The sequence below is a fragment of the Octodon degus genome, unplaced genomic scaffold (assembly GCF_000260255.1).
Source record: "Octodon degus isolate 3935 unplaced genomic scaffold, OctDeg1.0 scaffold00096, whole genome shotgun sequence".
Lineage (NCBI taxonomy): Eukaryota > Metazoa > Chordata > Mammalia > Rodentia > Octodontidae > Octodon > Octodon degus.
In genome coordinates this window covers 1,105,079-1,129,446 of record NW_004524672.1, presented here as the reverse complement: position 1 = coordinate 1,129,446, position 24,368 = coordinate 1,105,079, and the positions used below count along the sequence as shown (strand labels likewise).

Sequence of the window (24,368 nt, the reverse complement as noted above, 5' to 3'; positions counted from 1 at the left end):
GTGGAACTAACGCGCTAATCTCAAATGAGAAATTAATTTAGTGCTAAAAGATACCATCCAAAAAGCTGTAGTCCAGTAAGGGAGAAAAATGATTAGCTTCGGATCTTTTTATTTAAGCAGTAAACCCAACTGCTTAAATAGTATAAACAATAGTATAAATTTTAATGGAAAAGTGGCGTTTACTTTTTAAATGTAGGTGATTCAACTCTGGGACCCTTGGGCCTTTCCTAGACGTTGTCTTCAGCAGCCTCCTCTGTAGTGTAAGTCTGTGTGTGATTCTGTGCAGATTCAGAACCGTGGGAAAAGCTGTTGCTGTAGAATGAAGAAGTGTCTGCACCCTCGGGGTATAGGTTAGTAAGAAGGCAGTGGAGGGACTGCGGGAACTGGCAGGTTTCTTTATATATAAACTTTATATATAAAGTTTATAGTGTCCCAATTTGTAGTTCTTTTCAGGTATTTCTTTTCTGTTCTTTCTGAATGTTAGCTTTTGCTGTGCCTGAGATACAACTATTTGAAAAATATTTCATCTAGAATGATGCACAAAAATAGATAAATGGAGGTGGCTTGTGGGGACCTGCATAATTGATGATAGTGACGGGACTCTGCATTTTCTCTCTTGCTTTGTTTGGCTTGGTTTTTTTGAGCATCTTGCTATGGCCTTGAATCCACCATGTCGCACCGTATGGCCTTGAATCCACAGCGGCTCTCCTGCCTCAATCTGCGGGGCATATTTGCCACCAGGCCTGGCCATTTTCTCTATATTCTTATGCATTTGTATCACATGGATTTCTTACTGGTGCAAGTTTTGTGTTTTTTTTAACATTTTAAATAAATGAAGATATAACCAGTATGTTTATGCCACGTTTGTAAGTATTAGATTAACAAACATTTTGACTCACCACATTTTTCCAAGTCCAAATCTCAAGCAATGGTAGACACAGTCTTCTATCTTGGCTTACATAACAAACAAGGACTAAAGTTGTTCTCAGCTTCCTTGGGATCGTGTGCAAGTACACTCTGCCTGTGAGCTGCATTCCCAGACCTTTTTTGAGAAGGGAATTTGCTAAGTTTCCCAGGAAAGACTCAAGGTGAAGCTGTGCGTCGTTGTGGCTTTTATCATTTGCAGAATTTCCAGCTGGACGCCTGATACTTGCACGAGCTTTCTTAGTTCTCCCACTTTTCTCTCGCAGGGACTGACGAGGCTCCAAGTCCAGCCCATGCACAGGAAGCAAGTTAAGGATTAATATGAAGCTCAGAAGCAGATAGTGCCAGACAACGAGCAGTACTTGGTACACATTTGTGAGTAAAATGTTCTCTTTTGGCCTTCTTTTCTTAGTCATTAAACTGTCTGCATGCCAAGTCCTTCATATTCAGACTAACAGAAGCTCGCTAGCAGTCCAGGTCAGACCAACTGGCAGAGCTTAGCTCACCGAGCCCACTCTTCTCAGGAGGCACTTAGGGCAGGGAGTGCATTGATGAGGTCGTTAATGTTTTATTGTATTTGACTTCTGCATGTGCAGTATCTTTCACTGAATGGTTGGTATAATTTGATCTTTGATGTTTATTTCCTTTTAAGGAAACTATTGCTTACACATTAGTTTTAGGTACCTCCAGTGCACTTACTGTTATCCTTTGTGTTCTCTTCACAATTTTGTCATTTGTATTTAGTCTAAAAAAGGAAAAGTTTCTTCACTGAGAATATGTGAGGGATTTTATGTCAGTATTGGTTTTTACTAGCCTGAGTTTACATTTGTATCAACATTTGATAAAGCTTTTATCTTTGTTTGCAAAAAAATCACAAAACAATGACTAAACTTAAAGGCATCTGTGTGATTTTGGGAATATACACAATCACTCTTTAGGAGACATGCAAAAATTAGTTTCTCAGATCAAGTCCCAAGCCCTGTTCAAATCCAAAAGCAATTTTATATATAAGTATTTACCTTTAATCATAGTTTTCATGTGGAATGGATTGTTGAAATACTGATTTTTATTCTTTCTTTTTTACAGCTGGAAAAGCAGTGTCCGTGTTGTTATGTACACCTCCAAAACAGTTCAGATCTGTAGGGGACTTGTGTAAAGTCACGGAACTGCAGAGTAGCAGTGTTTTCATAGCTGTTGTAGGCCTGTGTTTACTGTGTTACAATGAGTAAGAGAACAAGCAGCGACACGCCCCTAGGAAGGTCAGTGGCTTTCCTGAGCTGAGCTGCGCTGCTGGTTGAGCAGCAGCGGCCGGAAGGCTGTCGACCAGGCTTGGCGTGCTCCTTCCTGCTTTAATTCTGTGTTTTGGGGCAGCATGTTTCCTCCTGCATTTCTCTGGGACTAGGAATTTCTCTGCAGTTTAGAAGTTTACTGAATGCATTTGTGTTATCTTTATTCTAAAAGCATTTGATGCTTTAAACAGATATATAAAGTATATATTCGATGTTCATTGTATCTGTTGTCAGATATATGTTCATTAAGAAAGGCTTTATGTGATTTTAAGAGGGTTACATCTTTTTTTAAAATTTAGAATTAAGCTTATTTATCTTTGGAGGCTGATTTTCATCTTTAAAGGCTTTTTGTGCATGGTGCAATTTTTTTATTTTAATTTTATGAAGTACAAACAGCTTTCTTTCAAATAACATAAGTTTTTTGTTTCTAGTACTGGGAATCAAACCCAGGTCCTTATGCATGCTAGTAAAATCCTCTATCAGTGAGCTACACTCAGCCCCTGATTAAGAAATTTTAGTTTAAATTTTATTTCAGGCATTTTTGAGTTATAAGCAGCACGTATATTTGTTTATGCAGAGAGAGAGAGAGAGAGAGTGTGTGTGTGTGTGTACGTTGTAGTTTTATAGTACTTTTGAAGTTTGTTCCTGAGCAGTAGTGTCACAGTGCATTTTCAGCTAATAAGAAAGCATTATGTGGGAGAAACCATTTCTTCAATCCTTTACTTTGGTATGTATTCAGCACTTGGCAAATGAGAAGTTTCCGTTTGCTTTTTCTGTCATAAGGTATTCTAACATCACCGCACAGAGGAGACTGACATTCTACCAGTCGGTCATCTTGCTCCTAACATTTTTCTCCCACAGGGTTAGCGTGGCAGCATTTCCTTCTCCCACTGCTGCTGAGATGGCAGAAATTAGTCGAATTCAGTATGAAATGGAATACACCGAAGGTATTAGTCAGCGAATGAGGGTCCCGGAAAAATTAAAAGTCGCACCACCAAATGCTGACCTGGAACAAGGATTCCAAGAAGGAGTTCCAAATGCTAGTGTGATAATGCAAGTTCCAGAGAGGATTGTTGTAGCAGGTATTGTACATTTGCTTCAGAATTTGCCTATTGGGGCCAGGGATGTAGCTCACAGTCCCTGAGTTCAATTCCCAGTACCAAAAAAAGAAAAGCATTTGCCTAGACTTTTATTATATATATTTTTATGAAACCTTTGGGGATTTTAAAAAATATTATTTTGAAAAAGGGGTTGGGAATGCAAGTTATATTTCAGAATTTTTATTCATTACAGTAGTAAATTTTAAGCAATTTTAAAAATAATTCAATAGTTTTCTATCAAATCCATTTTAAAGTGTGCCTCTCATGATTTGACAAATGTACAGTCATGTAGCCACTGCTGTAATGATGCAGACCGTTACCCCAACAGGTTCCTTTGTACTCCTTTGCTGAGTTCCTGCTTACCCTTCAGTTAGACAAGCATAACCCAGAAACTAGGTTTGTCTTCCTTAGAGTTTTATATGAATGGAATTACTCAGTGCACCCTGCCTCATCTGGCTCCTTTTGCTCAGAGTAGTGTTTCCGAGGTTGTTCCATATTGTTAGCTTTATCCCTTGTTCACGCTGTCTCATTACTGGGTAGTGTTCTATGTGGGTATGTCATTAATGTGTTGTCATTTACCTGTGGATAGCCATTTGAGTTACTTCCTTTCGGGAGATCTTAGAATCAGGCTGCTGTGAATATTCATGTACATAAGTCTTTATGAGGACTTTTACCTCTAGAAGTAAAATTACAAGGTTGAAAATTTAACTTTTTCAAATATCAACGATTTTCCAAATTTTGTACCATGTTCCATTCCCATTAGTGATGCGTCTGAGTTTGATTTGCTCCGCATCTTTGCTAAGCTTAGATTGTCCCTAATTTTAGTTGCTTAGGTGGGCATATAATGGTGTTTCATTATCATTTTAATTATATTTCCTGGATAATGTAGTAGTTTAGAACATCCATTCGTGCTTTTGATCATTTATATATGATGGCCATTTGAAACATCTATTGAGATGTTTTGCTTTGAGTACTAGAGTTTTTGTATATCCAGGTATAGGCTTTGGCTTGGTTTTGTCATATGTGTGTGTATTACATAATTTCTTTGTAATGTGTACACCACAGTTTAGATTTTAATAAAATATCAGTTCTTACGCTGAAGATGTAGGGTTTTGAGACAGGGTTGCACTGAGTTGTAAAGTTGCCCAGCTGGCTCCAACTTGCAGTCCTCCTACCTCAGCCTCCCAGAGTGCATAGTACAGACGCTGTGCCCAGCTGAAAATATAGTTTTAAAGAATCAAATGCTGTTGCATAGGCTATAATACAGAACCATTTTAACAAACCCACTTTTAAAAAAGTCTCCCCTCATTTTTTATCCTTGTTTTTATTTTGTTATTCTCATTGTCCTCATTGTGTGCTTTTTCCCTCCTAGGAAATAATGAAGACGTTTCGTTTTCAAGACCAGCAGATCTTGACCTTATTCAGTCGACTCCTTTAAAACCTCTGGCACTAAAAACACCACCTCGTGTACTTACACTAAGTGAGAGACCACTAGATTTTCTGGACTTAGAACGACCTTCTCCAACCCCTCAAAGTGATGAAGTAAGTGGAGTTTTAACGACGATTAAATTTGAAAGAATATATAAAAAGAGAAATGTGAGGGAATTAAGAGGCAATGAATTATATTACTAGTAATAAGTAATGGAAGCTTTCTACCCAGAATACTGATTACTATCAGTTCTGATTTTTTAAGTTATCAAAATCATGCATTATGCTACTAATTTTATTATGCATCAAAAAATGAAAATTTTGTGGAAAATACTAGCATTTGTATAAACTAAAAGATAAAACCTTATGTATGGTTATATTTTAAACAATGCAGAGAAAATTAGGAAGTCTTGCAACAGGAAGAAATGAATGCATCATTTGTTATTAAAAAAAATCTGGCAAACCATACCCATTCTTGCTACTATATGAAATGTTTCCACAAGTCAATTGCTGTGTCCCATGCAGTATTAGTACCCTTGTTGACCTGAATGGAGGGATAGTGTCTAGTAAGTTGTTCCTGGTAGAGTTCCAATTTCGCCTCTGCTAGGTACTCAAGAGCAGTCTTCAGAAGCTTTATGACTTCTGTAGTTGCATGTTTTTCTTAAAGACAATGTGCAAACATTTTTTTTTTTATTAATGCCAATACTTTGTATGTCCCTTTTCATTTTTCACATGGTCCTTGCCAAAGAGGGTGAAACACGTATATGAGCTAGGGTGAAGCAGTTTTTAGCCAGTGGGTGTTGCTGTTTTTTAGGTTCTAAGTTTTTCCTGAAGTAATTGAGGTATAAAATGCTCAGAAATGCCAGTTTAAACATTCTAGATACTTTGGTTAGTGAAAAGCACAGAACTTGAGTGCTGGGTCACTAGACATCAGGGTACTTGCAAAAAAATTTTAGAACAGTTTTTGAGTTTCTCCGTAGACACTTGTATAGTAAAAGGGTGAATGATGGAGGTTCTTGCTCTTGGAAGGTTGACTCACTGCCTTATCACAGCAGGACAGTGGCACGAAGCTCACAGAAGATACAAAATGGCATAGAATAGGGAAATTTGTAAAGGTGGCTGCACAGAGCACAAGGTACCACAGCATTCATGTCCCAGTGAGAAGTCCAACTTCCCCAGCTCTCCAGACTAAGGCTTTTGCCAGGAAAGACATGCTTCCTTGGCTGTGTGTTGGGTTCTTTCTTATTCTTTTACTTTTTTTGGTCTTTTTAATATGGCCTTGCTGTGCAGCTCAGGCTGACCTTGAGCTCACTTTGTAGCCCAGGCTGATCTTAGACTTGCAGTGACCCTCCTGGCTCAGCCTCCTGAGTGAAGGTGTTTTCTTTTGATGTTTCTGCTCCTCCTGTTTTAGACCTTGCTGCCCAATGAAAAGGACTGATTTAAATCAACCCAAGTACTTTCCTGACTGATAACTTTAAAATTAAACAAAGACAAGTTTTAACAAGATTGCCTTCAGGTGTTTGGGTTCCCTTTTGCAGCATTTTTCTTATTTAGTCAAATGTGATAAATGCTCAGAGTTTGTAGCATTAGAACAAAAAACTGTAAGTTGAAGATTTGACACATCTGAACATGTATCTTGCCACTTAACCACATAATTTCAGTCAAGTTTTTTAAGTTCTAGGAGTTATCCATTAACTAAGGAAAACAATGATGCCAAGTACATAAACTTATTTTGAAAATTTATGTTAAAAGCATAGTGTGTATAATTTTTTTTTAATGTATTTAGTACAGGGTCTACAGTGTCTCACTACACAGATCGGACTTATAGCGATCCTCTTGTTTTCAGCCTCCCAAGCGCTGGGATTGCAAGACACACGCCACTACATGCAGTCTCAATCGCTTTCTCGGCGCTCCCCAGGAGCAGGGCTGAAACAACACATAAAGAATTGAACCCCTGCCCCTGTGTCTGCCTAAGCGAGCACTTTAATCCACTGAGCTATCTGGCCAGCCCTTTGAATAAATATTTTATAAAAATGTTCAAATTCTATAGCTGGAACCAAATCTTGAGGCCCAAGAAAGGAATTCTGAGGTTAGCACCAGCTCACTAGTAAAAGGAAAGCAAGGTGGCATGGTAGCTGGGAGTCTGAGCTAGGAGAATCACAGATTCTAGCTGAGTCTAGGCAGCTTAATGACTTAGTGACTGAAACTGTCATGAAATTAAAAGAAAAGGGGCTGAGGTGCCTCACTGCATAGGCCTCAGTACAACTAAAACCTCACAGAACTGAACTGAACCAAAAGAAAAGCAGGCAAGTAAGCAGTGATGGCAGTTTATAGTCTAAGCTTGTAGAAGGGCAAATAGCCCTCAAGAGACAACCGCCCATTGAGCAGAAGAGGGAGCCAGCCCGAGTTCTTGCTGCTCCTAGAAATGGACTGATGTGGGAGATCAGTAAGGTCCTGGGTATTGGTGACGCTGCTTCAGAGACTTCAGAGTCTGTAAGGGAATGCCCCAGCATGACCTGCCCTGTACTACTAAGTGGGTGCCAGGGCTTCTTAACCTCAGCACTGTTGACAGTTTCAGCTCTAGGATTCTTGGTTGTGGTGAGGGCTGTCCTTTTGCTCTGTAGAATGTTTAACAACTTCCAAGATTTCTAGCTATGGGATGCCAGTTGCATCTTCCAAGTGACAATCAAAAATAGCTCCAGTAGCTAAAAGACAGAAACAGTGGACCCCCTCATCACCTGATGAATGGATTAGCAGAGTGCGGTTGTATTCGTGTGATGACTGTAATCCAGTCGAAAGGAATGAAGTGCTGATGTGTGATACAACATGGTTGAGCCTTGAAAACATGTTCAGTTTAAGCTATCAAACATAAAAGGCTGTGTAGTATTCAGTGTCATGAAAAAGGATTCACAGAGACAGCAAATTAGTGGTTGCTAGGGATTAAAAGAAAAGTTGAGACTGACTATATAATAATTGTGGGGTTTTCATTGGGGGTAATACAAATACTCTGGAACTAAACTGTGGTAAAGGAGGCACAACACTGTAATTTTACTAAATGCCACTGAATTAGACACTAAAAATGGTTAAGGTTGGGAATTGTGTATTTTAGTACAGTTAAAAACGTTCTGGCCAGACATTGTCAGGTATGTCCTAGAAAGCCAAATTGCCTTGGTTGAGAACCCCTGGCCAGAGTTACAGAAGAAGGCTTCCAGGAAGCGTTATGAGTTAGTTGTTTAAAGGCCTGATGGGTAGAAGGGGTGAATATATAGGAAGCAGCTGCATTTCAGTTCTTAAATGGGCTTACTGAATCCAAGGGAGTACTGAAAATATGGCACGTCAAAAGTTTGTAAAACTTGAAGACTTGTTTGGGAGAGACGAAATTGACTGGCTCTTTCAATATGCCTAATGTCCACCACTATTTGGAAAGTAGCTCTAGGACAAGAATGTTGCTTGGCAGTTCATCCTATGGGGAATTACAGGACAGCTGTGCAATAAACCCTTTAAAATGGACATGAAGCTACAAAACACCCAATGGTGATGACCTTTGGGGATCTCACAGTGGGCTCAGCCCCCCCCCCCTTCCCTCCAGTGAATGGGGGGGCTGTGGCATGGATGCTGCCTCACAAAGAGGTCTCAACAGTAGCCAGGAAGAGAAGGTCCTCCAGAGGATGAAAAGAAAGAGCTATGAGGAGAAGAATTGGAAAATCCCAAAAATATGAAGCAGCCTTGAGCACTGTGACCAAGACAAAGATTTGGAATGCCACCATAATTCTGCCAGTCAGGAGCAGTATGTTTTGAAAGATCAGGTATAGTAAATGCCTAGCACCTCATGAGAAGTCTATTATAAGAAAATGGACATTGAAAGAAGGGTTGTAAGAGCTCTTGCCCAGGTTGGCAACTCCTACTTCAAAAAAGAGAAGTGTTGTTTTCTGTAATCTTTTTTTTAAAAATGTTTCAATATTTGTTTGGTACAGGGTCTCACTACACAGATCAGACTTGTAGTGATCTTCCTATCTCAGCCTCCCCAGCACTGGGATCACAGGGGTACGCCACCATGCGTGGTCTCGGTGACCAGCTTCACATGTAGTGCTGGGGATAGTACCTGGGTATTGTGCTTACCAGGCAGGTGCTTAGACGGTGGAGCTATCTCCCCAGCTCCCTTTTCTGTAATCTTGAGAGAAATGCCAAACTCCAGATATGACCAAGAAGTATCAGCGGTTGGAGAAGGTTAGGAAAGATAAGCTTAACCTGGTTGTGGAGTGCCTTTAGAAAGCCACATACATTTTATATAGAAGTTCTCACATGGCACCCATAGAATGCCAAATTCTACAGAATTCATAGGTAGTTAAAGCCAAAGCTCAGTCACTGGCAGGACTACTCTGTGGCTAGAGCCAAGCTTGGCAGAGATACATGTAGAAAGCAACAGCCCTAGAAGCTGGCAGGTAACATGAAAGCTGAGATTGTCCAACAGAAAACCCTAGACCCTGCAGTCTGGCTGTAAAGCAGAAGATGGCTGTTAGTGCCGTATGACGGCCCAGTGCAGCTTATATGATAGCCCTGAGGATGAGAAGCAACAGCTCATAGCTGTGGAGTATAATGAGTCACTGAGCTGAATGACACAGCCTAGAACAAATGCAGAAGACTGCCACTTAGAGGGTCTTGCAATAAAGACCCTGATATGAGTGAGACCACAGCTTGGTGGTGTTTGTGTAGCTCCCTGTACTTTATCTGTGAAAAGAGAAGCTAGGGTTGATGTAAGAATGGAATGAAAGCCTGGAGAGAAGTAAGAGCGAGAACAACTTGTGTGATTGTATTCTGTGCTCCTTCATCCATGGAAGATCTGTGAAGTGTGCACACTTTCTTTGTATAGTGAAGGCTTTCGTACTGTGTTACAAGCGTGGTTTCTTCACTGGGACACAGTGTCCCACGTTTCCTTCCCATGGCCTGTGGTCACTAGTGCAAGTGTTCTTCCCACTGGTAGTTACTCTAAATTGTAGACAGTGAACATGCTTTGAGAGGGAGGATGTTTATCCCAGTTTGTTCAGTATGTCATTACTCATTTTTTTCCTTCTCAGTAAAAGTTCCACAGAAACAAGAACAAGTTTGAGGGAAATGCTAAGGCGTGTGAACACACTCTTTATGAGGAGGTTGGCTTGGCACACTTCTAGAGCACCAATAAACAGGAGTCTAAAGGACAATTGAAACTGCATAATCACATACAACGTGGAGTGTAAGCACATAAAAAGGGATTTTAATATGCCCTGTATTCTTTGAAATTACTGTGTGGTAGCAATGTCAGAGTTAGCCTTCCAGCCAACATTTGTTATAATCTTAATTCTAATGGTAAAATAGCACTAGCCTTGGGATTCTCAAGCTTCAAGACCATGGGGAGATTGTCTTTCATCACTTCTTGTCCTTAATCTTATTTCTCACCACCTAGTGGCAGGAATGGTTCTGATTTAAATACAGGTCATGTAGACCCCCTAATGGAAAGCGACCCCAACTGTGTAGGAAGTAAGACGGCAAGTATCAGTGGAGTCTCATGAACCAACCCAATATTGCTTACTGTGTATGAGTAAAATAACACTTGATTGTGGCACTGTTTGATTTTATGCATAGTTGCTTTTCATGGCTTAAAAAAGCTTGATTTTTTAGGTTAACCTCAGAACTGATTCCCTCTGTTTAGAAAAAAATTTTTTCACAGATCCTCCCTTAGTCTCCCTCCAGCATCTGTGGTTTGAGCATCTATGCTGTGACTTAGGCCTGGTATTCTTGTGTCTGTGCTTAGCAGTACAAACTTCCATTTTCTTTCTTCCCTAAGTAATAGGGCAAAGCAGCCATTTACATGGCATCTACGTTCCATTGCTTTAGATATCAGACAGAAGCTGTAGGTGAGTTAGAACACATGAAAGCATGTACGTAAGAGTACTTTGCCATTTTATGAGGTACCTGAGCAGCCCACAGTTCAGGCTTCAGAGGGGCTTCTGGAGCAGTCCACCACAGATAAGAAGTGTCTGTAATTACACCAAGTAAGCTTGATGCTTAAGAAACCAAAATAGCTTTTCCCTAAAAGTAAACAGAAGTAAGGAAGTTTCAAAATTATAATAACTAAAGTGGTTTCTTGGTTTTGTTTTTAGCAGTGGTCTATTAATATACATGCCTGGTGCCAATTTGTGACTGCTTTTTCTTAGTTCTCTTTAATTTTTTTCTGGTAGCCTTGGACCAAGGTTCCTTTGATGCAAAGTAGCTAGTAGATAACTAAGAGTATGTTCTACTCCTTTTCTTTGTGCCTTGGCAGATCCGTGCAGTTGGCAGGCTAAAAAGAGAGCGCTCTATGAGTGAAAATGCTGTTCGCCAAAGTGGACAGCTGGTCAGAAACGATGCTATGTGAGTAGAACCCCTGAGCACTATGTCTTCTTGTAAGTTTCTTGGCATATGATCTGTGCACATCTTTTCTAAATAATTGGCTTGTCACAGTTTTTGAAATTTGTTTTTCTTATATTATCATCAGTCCATTTTTGCACTCCTTCATATAATCTGGCCATTTTGTCAGTTGTCAAAATTTTTTAGTCGTGTTACACTCTGCGTGTGTACAATCATCGGTAAGTATGGTTTGTTTACCTGGGAGTCTTCTCTGAAGTATATGTAAGACAAATTGATAAATGTAACTGATCAGTTATGTGCATCCTTAAAAATGTGCACCATGTAGATTGTAAAATCAAAACAGGAAACGCAAAATAGAAAGTCTTTATTTTCATGTTAGCGTTGTAAACCAGCCATTTCCAGCTCAGCTTTGTCTCTAATGAGCTGTGCTAAACAGTGTGGTGCACACAGGTGGAAGTTAGTTTCTTTGCTAGGAGTAATTTTAACATTCTACCTACTGATTCTTTAATTATTAGGTCTCTTTCATTTTTTAAAAACTGTATATGTTTTGTTTTAAAGGACTATTTGTTTAAACCTTTGTCCTCACTTGTTTATATTATCACACTGGGATCTTAAAGCTGCTATAAGATGTTTCAGATCAGGCAAGTGCTTTTTATTGTTCTATTAAAGTTAATCCAGTGTTTTCCTTTGGTTTTTTGAAATCATCTCTGTGTAATTCAGGCTGGCCATTAGCTGTCTGTGTAGCCCAGGCTGGCCTTGGACTTGTAGCAATCCTCCTACCTCCCAAGGAGAAACACAGGCTACCTGCCAAGCTTAAACTCAATTTTTACCAACAAAATGTTCCTGGAACACTGGCCAGAATTTTAAATCTTAAATCACAGACAATACTGTTTTTTATACTTTTTTTTTTTTTTTTGTGGTACTGAGGATTGAACTCAAGACCAATACTGCTTTTTAAATTAGCTTACTTAGCTTGTTTACATAGATTTTTTTTCTTTCTTACTAATTTTTGGCCAGTTTTCATGGACTGATCAGGAGCCAATGTGACGTTAAGCATCATGTTTTTCTGGGAACTATGAAAAAAAGCAAAACATTTTGATTTTTTTATACATATATGATACAATTAGATCACAGTAAATTATGCTATTTATATTTTAGCATGTTAAGCTCTAATTTGGGCCTGACTAGAGCATATAGAGGTACAGAAGGGACTTGGAGGGGGCATCGGCTTCAATATTCAAGATAAAAAGAGAATTTTTTTCACGTTTTTCTCCTTGCTTTGCACTTCACTGAACTTCCAATTTAAATTTAAATTATTTGTTATTGCACTAAAATTCTGTTTTTTGTGTTAGATGCAAGGATAAACTACATCTGTTCTGATTTTTTAGAGAATCTTGAAATATGTCCTCAGGCAGTTGAGCAATTATAGTTACACTGAAGGGATGTACATGACAAGAATGCATTAAAAAGACATACCCTTTAAGAGATACCCTTTAAGAAAGACTTATTTGAGAGACTAACCTATTACTTACACAAACTTGCTAGGGTTTTTCTGAAGGTGTCTGGTTGGCAGATGTGGAATCAGCGCACAGATGAAATTCATCTTTTCAGAGTATTCCAGTATACAGAGTAAAAAGCTACATAATATATGGCTAAGGCAGATTAAATGTACATTCAAGTTTTTAGTTATATTGTTTATAATAGACTATTTTAAAGTCCCTAAGTACTAGCACTAGTTCTTCATGACAGAAAAAGTCAACAGTGCTAAATCATACTCATTTCCCCCCCTTTTTTTCTTTGGAGATGTTTAAGAAAATGCAAATCTCTTATTTTTCAGAATCTGATTTTTAAAATAAAAGATAGATAGTAGAAAGTCAGGAGGTAGAACTTTCTCGAGTGAGAAGGAAACCAAGAGGGGAGAAACGGGAGTGGGGAAGTGAAGGAGGTGAGAGCCTAAGGCGAGGGCGCGTGGAGCAGCCTCGCTTGGGGAGGCAGGCATGGGGCCGCCACCTGCACTGAGCATGAATAGTGAGAAGCACACGAGAAGTAACCCGAATATTTTATACATTTTCACAGTAAAATACCTGTGTTTTTCATTATGGTTCTCTATGGTTATGTATGTTGCCATCTTATAGTAGGTATTTATTGTCTTTTGCTTAAGAACAAATCCTTGCCTTTTTCTGTTATTAATTTTACTATTTATAATTGAATTCATCTTGAAAGATCTACATCTTATTCTAAGACTTTTGTACAGTAGAACATATTATGTATTCAGTGTTACTGCATTAAGAAAATTAATGTAATCCAACTGTCATTGCCCCTAGTAAAGTAGTTACCAAACTCTTGCAGTGTTGACCTACTATAGTCTTTCCTTTGTAATTTGAGATTGATTATGCATTATTATTCATAAGCCTTTGCCTACCTCTACTTTGTTTTCTTCTGTACCTCTAATATTAAAAGCGCAAAGGAGGATCAGACCAGGGACATTGGCCTTTGTTTTCTGAATTAACTTTGAAGACGCAGTAGGATTGATTATTGTTACCTATTAGCATTAAAGTTAATTCTGACAGTAGAATTATATCTAGCCTTTGTGTTGTGAAAGCTGAATATGTAAAAGAAGCATAATTATTATTTAAGGTGGTACAGATCAGATTCTGCCCCAAGAAATAAAATTTCAAGGTTCCAGGCATCGATTTCTGCACCGGAGTACACGTAAGATTTCATCTGCTCTGCTTTTCACAAATAGAAGCCACTTTAATTTTGCAGGCGTATGTAATACTAATCTATTTTACTGTGTATTTGGAATATAATACTTTCTGTAATTGCTTGGCTTTTTAGTACTTTAGGATTTCTCAAACTGTCATGTATTTTATTCAGAAAATGAAAGACCAACTTAAATTTTATGTGGTTTAAGCTGGACGTGGTGGTGCATACCTGTAACCCCATCACTCAGGAGACTAAGGCAGGAGGATCATTTTGAGTTTCAGAGCAACCTGGGCTACAAAGTGAGCTCAAGGCCAGCCTGAACTGAGTAGCGAGACCCTGTCTCAATATGCCCAAAAAGATTAAATGGTTTAAAAGGAAAATGGAATATTTTACACATAAAGACCAAGTATTCTCTCCCATTTTCTTCATTTTGCTTTGGTTGGTATATTTCCTGTAGATTGAGTTTTAACTAGTTTAGTAACCCCGGTCACTTTTTATATCTCGGCACAGTACTATTTTCTTGTTTTATTTTTACCTAGAAGAGTGGAGTCTTGAGTGTGGTTTGTTACTGAAATTGTTTTTCTTTCTTTCTTCCTTTTTTAATTCCATAGATTAAAAATACACAGTGTACTTGGAAAAAGTTTTTTCAATCCTAAACACTTCTCTGTGTATGTATGACAGAAGGTCGGGGGTAACTGCCCTCTAGTGCGAACTCAGATTTCAGTGTGCAATACAGAAATTCAGCAGCAGCTGTAGCTCTCAAGCAACACGAGAGACCACAGTTATCTGACAGCCAACTGTTTCTTTCATTATAGATTTGTTCCTCAAGGAACTAGTAAGTTGACTTCGATAATGGAAGCAAGAAATCAATATTGCTTGTGTTTCATAAAAATTTTTTTTTTCTGTTTTAGTCCTTTGTGCCTTTTTTCTATTTTGCAAGTATTTGATACCTCCCTAAAGAGGTTGACCTCACAGTTTGAGAAACATTACTCCTGTGAAAATCACAGGGCAAAAGGTACTTAACTTTAACCCTCTTAATAGTGACATCATTATGCCAGTAAATTTGAGTTTAAATTTTAGTGCTGACATTAAATAATGTGTGCTTAATTCTTTCATAGTAAGAGTTCACATAAGCATGAGGTAGAGCTACTAATGAAATAACATAGCAAGTGTAAGCTTTCTACAAATTTTTGTCTTCTATTTTAAAGAAATGTAAAGTTGAGGTGTTTTATAACACCAAGAAGATGGATTTTGCATCAGAGTGCATTTTTATTAAATTACTAATGTTGTGATACATTTATAGCATGCTTTATTATTTTTCATAGTTCACTTACAAAAGCAATAAAAACAAAAAATAATCACTAAACCTGTATTGGGTATATGAATGGACAAAGATGAAACCTTTCCAGTTCTCAAACCTCTTTCCTGTCAGACGTGATGGCACATGCCTATAATCTCAGCACTTAGAAGGCTAGGCAGGAGTATTGCTCTGAGTTTGAGACCAGCCTAAGCAATTTAACAACTAATTGGGAACCTGTCTCAAAACAAAATAGCTCTTCCGATCTAAAATAAAATAAAATAAAAAAAAAATAAGGATGTGGGATACAACTCAGTGGGAAGGACCTGGTATTGATACCCAGCACCACATACACACAAAAAAATTCTTCACTATTAATCTGAAGTTAGTCCTGCTTGGCTGCTTCATAACTACCTCATTTCATATGTAAAGACAGAAATAGTTGCAAGTTTAGAATTTAAATAAACAATTCTTTATTGTTTTTGGCAAAGTGACTCGCTCAGAGGAAGTAGCCATTTTATTTTTTTATTTTTGGCAGTACTTGGGCCTAAATGCAGAGCCATGCGCATACCAGGCACATGTTCCACCTGAGCTACACCTGCTTCCTTTTTATTGTACTGGGAAATAGTGTTTGTTCCCGGCTGGCCTTGAACTCTGATCAACCTGCCTCAGCCTCTGGAAGAGCTGAAATTGCATGTATGTACCACCATGCCTGATTTTCCTTTTAATTTTTAATGGGCAAAAGCGCATCAAACTTGATTCATAGATTTTTTTTCAATTCATTAATGTTATTACTTTAAGATTATAACTCTAAGTATTATCATTGCCTTTAATGTATTATTATGTGACTACTGTGTTTACTACCAGATGAGGCACACAGTGTTCAATATAAATACCAGAATTCAAAGAAAACAGACTTAGTTGTTGAAAATCTGTTTAAGTAAATTGAGCCAGGTACACCAAACAACTCTTGAGAACAGCAAAGGACACATTGTTTGCTGCCATACACAGAATGTTAACAAGGAGATGGCCATTTAAAATCCTACCCCTGTTGATACTGCTTAAAGTAAGAACTCAGTCTGAGTTCTCAAAATAGCAGAAATTTTATTAGTTTTTTACTGTGCTCCCTGAAAAGAATTCTGAGTGTAGGATGAGCACACAGGCTTGGTCTCACAGATGTGGGGTTTGTTTGGCTTTTGGTTTTGTTTTGTTTGCTTCCATAGAATCTGTAATATGGGTTTTGCTGAGTCTTGTGGGTCATTTGATAGATGGCACTCCATATAATATTCCAAGACTTCAGCATCTGGACAGACATTTGGGGTCACTAGCCATGAGGCTATGTCTGAAAACTTGATCCTGAGATCTAACGCCTGTGGTCAGTCAGCCTTTATGGATTAATTGCTGAATATGTCAAGATTAGGCTTAGAACTTTTTTCTTCTAAATAGTCTTTGGAAGATACAGTTTTCATATTTATTGTGTGTTTCTCCTTAGATTATCAAGATATTGAATGTTGTAAACTTTTGGAGGAAAAAAATAAAATTTTGGAGGAGATTTTGCTTTTTAAAATTTTCTAGAACTCTTTTGAGACTATATCCAATAGCAGGAATTGTCCTTATGGAAAGGAAATTTTACTTTGTGGCTTCCAAGTCATGTTATTTTAGAAACAGCCAAATTAAAGGATTTTTTTTCTCAGTTATTCACTATGTGCTCTGCTTTTATTCTTTTTCATGTAGTACATAGAAGTTAAGTTTGACCTAGTCTTTTTTGCTCTAACACTGAGCGCATTAATCCTTCATCCCACAGCCATGGGCTTCTCACTGGAACAACCGGATGCCGCCGTGTCCCTTGTGAAATGCCTCATAGCTCCTAATGCACCAGCTCTCAGAAAATTGTGATGTAGATCTTACAAATTTAGGTTAGAACTTTACAAATTGCACAGTCACATGTGGTCCACTATCAGGAAGCACAGGCAGTAGAGCCAAAAAAAATTGTGACTCTCAGCTCACACACGGAGTGATTCAGATTCCCATACTGAGAGCATCAACCGTCTTGATAACTGGATAAGTATCCTTGCCTTCTTTCACTGTAGGCCCAGAATTGGGCTAGTTTTATGGTTTATGTCATTTAGCTGGAGATCATATGCTTTACTATAATTGAACAATGACAGTGCTTTCTATTATAGTTCTCAGAGACTAATTCCTCTTTAATGTCATTTACTCATAAACTCAGCTTGTGTTGTCTTTATTTGTGAAGTATCTGAAATGACGTTTTCATGGATTCAAGAGTTTGATGTCTGTGTAACAGAATTCTCTAGCCCATTCTTGTCATCTAAAAGTTGAATATAGTGTTCTCAGTGGCTTGGTTTACTATATTGGAATGTATACCACACGCCAACACTAAGGATTGACTACATTCATTACTGTAACTCTCTTTCCTACCCAAAGTTGCTTTTTATATTGTGTTTTGATGTTCAAGGTTACAGAGTTACATGTGCTGCACTGTGGTTTTTAGAACAATTCAAATGCTTATTTACTTTGGTTTAACTGTAGTGGGAAAGAGTAAAGGGTGGGAAAATGGGCCAGGAAAACTTAAAATTAAAAATTGCTCAGCTGTAGTTTTATAATAATCTGACGAGTATTTTTCTCTTCATTTGCTGTGCTTATGTGAACAGTGTGACACCATCGCCACCACAGGCACGGGTCTGTCCTCCCCATATGCTACCTGAAGATGGAGCTAATCTTTCCTCTGCTCGTGGCATTTTGTCGCTTATCCAGTCTTCTACTCGTAGGGCTTACCAGCAGATCTTGGATGTGCTGGATGAAAATCGCAGGTGATTGGCCATCAGTGACTCTTGCCGGCTTGTGTTCTGTATTTTTTGGCTCCTTATTTAGTGGGCTGTGGTGTCTTCCTTTATGTTTGCACTCTTTGGTCTCTTTCTAAGATGCAGTGGTTTGAAATGGCTTGCTTTGCTTTCTTTTAATTTGAAATTATTGTCCAAAATTCACATTTCGCAAGACTGTACATTAGCTTTCCTTCAGTTAGTTTCTTTTTTTTTTTTTTTTTTTCTCCTTCAGTTAGTTTCTATACACAGGAAGTATGACAGATTTTCCCTCCCCAAGGGCTTTGCTGACCTGTTCGAAGTACTTGATATCATTTGGGGTACACTGAGGGCTAATGTTGCACTGAGTGGGATCTTGGACTGAAACATACTAACTTCTTTAATAAGTCCTTTGATTTAATCATGTATGCTGCCAGTATGAATGAAGCAGTTCTGAAGAGCTGTCCTTTCAGCTGCCAGAGCATTTTCTTACCTTCCTCTTAGGGATGAATCCTAAAAATACCAGGTGATATTGTCTTTTTTACAATACTGTTATCTTTCAACATTGACGACTTACCTCACTTTTGAACATCTGGTAAAATCATTAATCATGTTCTTCAATTTATTCATGCAAATATCTTTTTATTTGTTTATTTTTTTGCGGTCATTTTCAAATACTTTTTATCCTTGCCATGTCATTACTACTAGGCTTTTTTAAAAGATGAAATTGCCCCAAATATTTTTGGCATGATGCATAACAGAGGTAAAGTTGGTTGAACTTCAACACTGACCACTTATGTAATGGCTTCTGAGAGTCAGTGTTTTCCGTATCATTTTGTAGACTTAATTTTTTACATTTGGAGAATTCCTAATAAATCAAGTTGACCGGAATCCCAATAAGCCTTATTTCTTACCTTAAGAATAATTGTATCTTCTGACTTGCTTTGAGCAACCTTCTTGGTTACTTTTAATTTGCACAAGAAGACCCCAATTCTTTCACCATACTTTTAAAATCTGTAGGATTTTTTGTGGTTGTTTTTTGGGGAGTTTATACCAGGGATTGAACTCAGGACCTTGCGCTTACCAAGCAAGCGCTTATGCCAGAGATATATCCCCAGGCAGTCACCATGCTTCTTGAGCATTGGTCCATACTACTTACTGTTTTTGACTAGTGGACCTTTCTAAATCTTTCCACCATTAATGAATGGTATGCAGGTGAGCCCAAGAACACCAAGGTACACTAAAGAGTTAGAAAAATCGTAGCATAAAGGGAAGGTCAGATACAGTATATAATATGTACATGTGTTAGTATGTATAATCTATATATACATTATATAAAATGAAAACTACAAAAACGATCAAAACTACGTATTTATAGAGTCCTATTTATGTTCTGCAAAGCTTCAGAGATTATTTTGGAATATTTGAAAGATGTAAGAAGCAGCAAGTTTTAGAAGAAAAAGCATTGATCTGGGGAGCCAGATTTGTCATGATCCACCTCACCACATACACTGCAGCCTGGCTGTCCTGAGCAGATGACGTGTCTTCTCTGGGCACCAAAGGGGGGATCCGTGGTGGCAGTGCCTAGCTAGCTTCCTGGCATCTTGTGAGCAAGCCTCCCTCTTCCCACCTTTACTTAAGAAAGGGCCTCAAGTTCTTCATTTAATGTGATGGGAGATCCCTCAAATGATGTTGAACATGAAATACCTGGCCTGAAAATCTAATATATTTTAGATTTTCAAAGGCACCTTTGTTATTTTCCTCCTTTCAAGCAAATACTCTCCACCAGATAATCTCTTTAATTTTTCATTATACTAAGTCCTTAGATGAGACCAGATAATTGTCAGAGATCATTGTGTATATCATTACTGTCAGATTGTACCATGTTACAGTGAAAGTAAGTGAACGAGACAAATGTTTCTAGATCTTACATGGATGAGGTAATAGCTAGATGGTTCAGAACATCAGGATTATCTGCCTCCACCCACACATACACTGTTCAGATGCAGAGGCGTCGACCGTGCAGATATATGGGCTTTCTTCCCTCAATGATGGAAAAATATTGCCCAAAATTCAAACATATAGCATCAGAAATCTTACTAGTTTATACTTGGTGTTCTTTCAGTATAAAATACTGGAACACTAAGTGAAATTTTACTTTTTTGCACATTGTAATGAATTGAAATCTCTTTTCTTTTTTCTTTTCTTTTCTTTTTTTTTTTTTTGCAAAACCAGGGATTGAACTCAGGCCCTTATGCTTGCCAGGCAAGCGCTTATTCTACTGAGCCACCTCTCTGGCCCCCGAAATCCCTTTTCTGAGAAGGAAGTATCTTAAGTAAGCTTTCTTAAATTGAGAAAAGAGTTATAATACTTTGCTCCTGGACATATTCCTTTAGTTATCTAAGGAGAGGCAGGTCCTTATCAGTCTTATTGATGCAATCATTACTAAACGGGGTACTTTTTAAAAACATTGTATTCACATCTCTTATAACCTAAATGTTGGGCAAGAGTGGGTCAGAGTTTTAAGTGTCAAATTGCTTTTTATTTCTAATATAAGAAGTATCTAGCATGACTTTTCTGATATAAAAAGTGGGAATGTGAAATTTGGATAATGTTCTACTTGCATGATTATTAAATGCTGCTCTTCTGAATAAAGGTTTAAATGCTTTTATGTTCCTTGCTCTGTCATTTTCTGTTTTGTTACTTTTGGATGTTATGCTATTGTTGCATCCTAACTCTGGTTTTTATGCCATCACACTGAATAGAGTTGAGTAGAATTATTTTTCAGAAAGAAAAATAGAAAAAAAAAAAAAAAAAACCTTTCTGCCTGTTTTATCATAAAATAGTACAGATTCACCATTACTTTACACTAGGACTAGTTTTAGTTAAAGTTAAAAGGGCACTGTCAAAAAGTTTATGCTGTATTTTCTTTTTCTTATTTTAGGAGAACTTAGATCTAAAAGCAAGTTCAACATGGAAAGCAAATTAAATCCTAGATGCCCATTAGAAAAGCTCCTTTATGTAGGTCAGTGCTGTACATTGGGAAACTGATACACTGAAAATTTACTGAGAGCCTGGAGCAGACACCAGCCGCTCACCTTGCTCAGCTGGAAGGAGGCTTTAGATGCTACACTTTCTTCACTGGTTAGGAATTGCCTGTCCTTCCCTGTGTCTGTTGGAGTTCCATGTCTGGATTCTCCAGTGTAAAATGCTAACATTTTTAATGAGGTAGTTTATGTATTAGAATGCCACTTAAATACTGAAAGATAAGTTCTACATAAGTTTTATTCTCAAAAGGAGCTGATTTTTGTACTTCTTATGGAATGAGAATGTACTGTCTCTGAGTAAATAGAATGAGAAAATGATAGATGAATAATTTACATTTTGGATAAGTATATAACAAGACCTAGAAAGGCAGTCACAATAGATACCGTATTTTTTACTTGAAAATTTTCTTGTACAAAAATGAGTAATTCCTGGATCCCTAACCAAACTATTTATTTACTATAGCAGTTTACATTTCTTTCTCCCCTCCCCCCCACCCCCCGGAACCAGGGATTGAACTCAGGCCCTTGCTCTTGCCAGGCAAGCACTTATTCTACTGAGCCATCTCCCCGGCCCCCACGTTACATTTCTATAGCAGAGAAACACATACCTGTTAAGAGACCATGTATTTACTCAAAAATACTGATACACAAGTTAGTGTTAGAGTACAGTAGCCTTGAACTTCCTTTCCTTTTTCCATTAGATCTAATTATAAAACATGCTGTTGAAAGGTATTTGTATTAAAGCATACTTATGATAGAAAGTGGGGCTTGAATGAAGTTCTAACTTTGCCAAATACCTGTCTAATATACTTTTATATTATATGTGTCAATTGCCAGTGTAAGAAGACAAAATGAAATACGTTATGAAAGGTAACTGTATTATTTTCTGACTCTGCATTACCAAAGGGAAATCTCTGTGGTGGACTATATTGAATACGGCAGACCCATTTGAACATATTCGTACATATTAAATAAAAACTTAAGGATGCATACAGCAGTGGCTTCGTTTAGTTTGTGATGTAAGACAATATTTCATTCATGCTCTTACTGATTTCACAAAGTAAATTTTAGTAGGATGAGTTTATGCTCAAGTATATGTGGTTTCTCAGTTTTCTTCAGCTGACAGAGTAAGGCAAGAGTCTTCCACCACCTCTAGGCCGGTCATGGTGAACCTGTGGTGCACATGCTGTTTGTATTGCTGGGAGCTCTAAAAGGTTTGCCATCACTGCTAGTATCTAACAGTGTCATCAAACACTAGTCGTACCTTTAGGACATCTAGAAACTAGAGTTAAAATTTTCTTGTATAAGTTGAGTTGTCAGAAAATAGTGATTTGTGTTCCACAACTGAGGCAGGTTACAGAAAAAAAATGATATTAAATATCTACCGTAGTTACTGCTTGACACTTCACACTCAAGTAAAATTTGATCACTTACTTTGAGAATGAGACATTCAAGTAGACTTTAATAATCTTAAAATCCTTACTTGGATCCTATGCCCCAGCCTAGTTCCCTGGCTAGGAAGTATTGCTGATTATTTGGGCCAAATGACTAGGGGACATGTAGAGCATTTGTTTGAAAGGTTACTGCTTATCTAAGTAGAGAATTATCCTCTGCCACCAAAATACAGAGTGAGTCGAGTGGGAAGCCCCACAGAGTTTTCCAGCAGCCCTGCACGTCACTGGTTGTCGCACACTGGGGCACACTGCTGCGGTGTCCCTGGTCTTTGCAGCTCCAGAACTGAGGTGCAGGTGTGAGTGAGCTGCAGAGCTACGTGAGGACGTCAGCCAGGAATCAGAAGCAGTGCGGTGGGAGGGCCAGGGGTTATGGGCCACAGGAAGCTCTTTAAATTCATAGGTTTTGAGGCTGAGCTGTGACTGAGTGAACGTGCTCGTACAGGTGCTACTAACGAGGCCTTGATGTGCTTTTAAAATTGTTACCAATGCTTTTGAATAAGAGAGAGATTATACTTCTAAAACATACTTGTCCATTATCTTGAATTTCATAGAGTATAAGCGCTAAAAAGAATTAAATGTTAGTGCTGTGTTGTCACACATTTCCTTTGTTTCAATCAACTGTAAAATGTTACAAAAATCTTCATGAAAAACATAAAAGGGAGGATATATGAGACAAATGCTATTGAAAGTAGTTGAGAAATATTATATTGTATTGAAGCATACAATATAATCCAATTTGACATTTATTTGTCTTGTTTTTGCTTCTATTTTATTATTTCTCTGTTTCCTGATTCTGTCTTGTGCCTTCTCCCGCAAAACCTGCCTTAGACCTGTGTTGCGTGGTGGGTCTGCTGCCGCCACTTCCAATCCTCATCATGACAACGTCAGGTAACTTTTGAGTCTCTAATTACCAGGGAAGATGCAGAGGTGGTGGAATGTGTGTCTTTCGTGGCATAATGCATGAAGTAGCCGTGACTGTGTGTTAAATTGATACTGCTTTCCTACTTAGTAATCCTGCTTCTTTCCCAAACCAAGGCATCTGATCGGTCACAATACATGGCTACTAGTATGTGGGAAAACGGCTTACTAATTGTGGGATGGCATGATAGGAACTTTGAGACTTGTCAGAATTGCATAGATTCTGGCCAGCATTTCCTTTTTAGTTAATTATAATGTCACTTGGGGCTGGGGAGATGGCTCGGTAGAATAAGTGCTTGGCTGGCAAGTACAAGCACATGAGTTCAATCCCCGGTTCCGAAAAAAAAAAAAAAAAAAAAAACACATTATAATGTCACTTTCAATGTGTAGATAATTCTATCTGTAATGCATTGTCTTGAATTGGGAAAAATCACCATTGACATCGTCGGTCATTTGGATATTTGGAAATTCAGTTTGACGCCTTTCCTCTCTTGATTGTGGTCCTTCTCTTACTGTTGCGCTCCTCATGCTTCAGTCATACTTCACCCAGGAAATAATTTCTTTCTGTTATGCATAAGGGCAGAGAGAACAGCATACACAAACCTTAAGGTTCTCAGCTGACAAAATCCCCACTTAGTGTTCCTTTCCTCAGGTGCTGCTGCTCTCATTTTTCAGAACCTGTTCAATTCCAAGCAGAAGCATTGTCTGTAGCAGTAGATTTAAAACTAGAAATAGCTGTTTCCATTGAGCAGAAGAGACCGGGCGGCTCCCGGGCAGGGGCAGAGGGAAGGCATCATTTTCTTCTTCGCAAATTCGCACTGGAGACATGTCCTGCCCACGCTTCCTGGCTTGGCACTTAAGCAGTCTGAATCTGGTGTAGTTCCTTTTATATTTTTCTCTTAAAGTTGTGGAAGTATTTTCAGCTAGTGGTCTGCCTTAGCATTTCTTAAAGAGGTTTGCATTCTGGTAAATACTGGTTTTTGTTTGAAATACAGTTTATGA

General features: G+C 38.2%; 1 protein-coding gene across 11 annotated transcripts in view; it reads left to right on the top strand.

Annotated features, from left to right (window-relative positions):
• The window catches only part of Mff (mitochondrial fission factor), a 29,725-nt gene that overhangs the window by 1,826 nt on the left and 3,531 nt on the right, over positions 1-24,368 (top strand). Inside the window, exons 2-10 of one of the 11 annotated variants that reach the window (XM_023723075.1) lie at positions 1,191-1,299; positions 2,011-2,183; positions 3,075-3,295; positions 4,686-4,855; positions 11,040-11,128; positions 13,763-13,837; positions 17,801-17,959; positions 21,832-21,864; positions 23,277-23,336. In XM_023723075.1, coding sequence (XP_023578843.1) covers positions 2,146-2,183; positions 3,075-3,295; positions 4,686-4,855; positions 11,040-11,128; positions 13,763-13,837; positions 17,801-17,959; positions 21,832-21,864; positions 23,277-23,336 — 845 coding nt within the window. In that variant the 5' untranslated portion in view covers positions 1,191-1,299; positions 2,011-2,145. The remainder of the gene's footprint in view (positions 1-1,190; positions 1,300-2,010; positions 2,184-3,074; positions 3,296-4,685; positions 4,856-11,039; positions 11,129-13,762; positions 13,838-17,800; positions 17,960-21,831; positions 21,865-23,276; positions 23,337-24,368) is intronic. The other 10 variants (XM_023723076.1, XM_023723077.1, XM_004638146.2 and 7 more) reach the window with 10 other exon arrangements.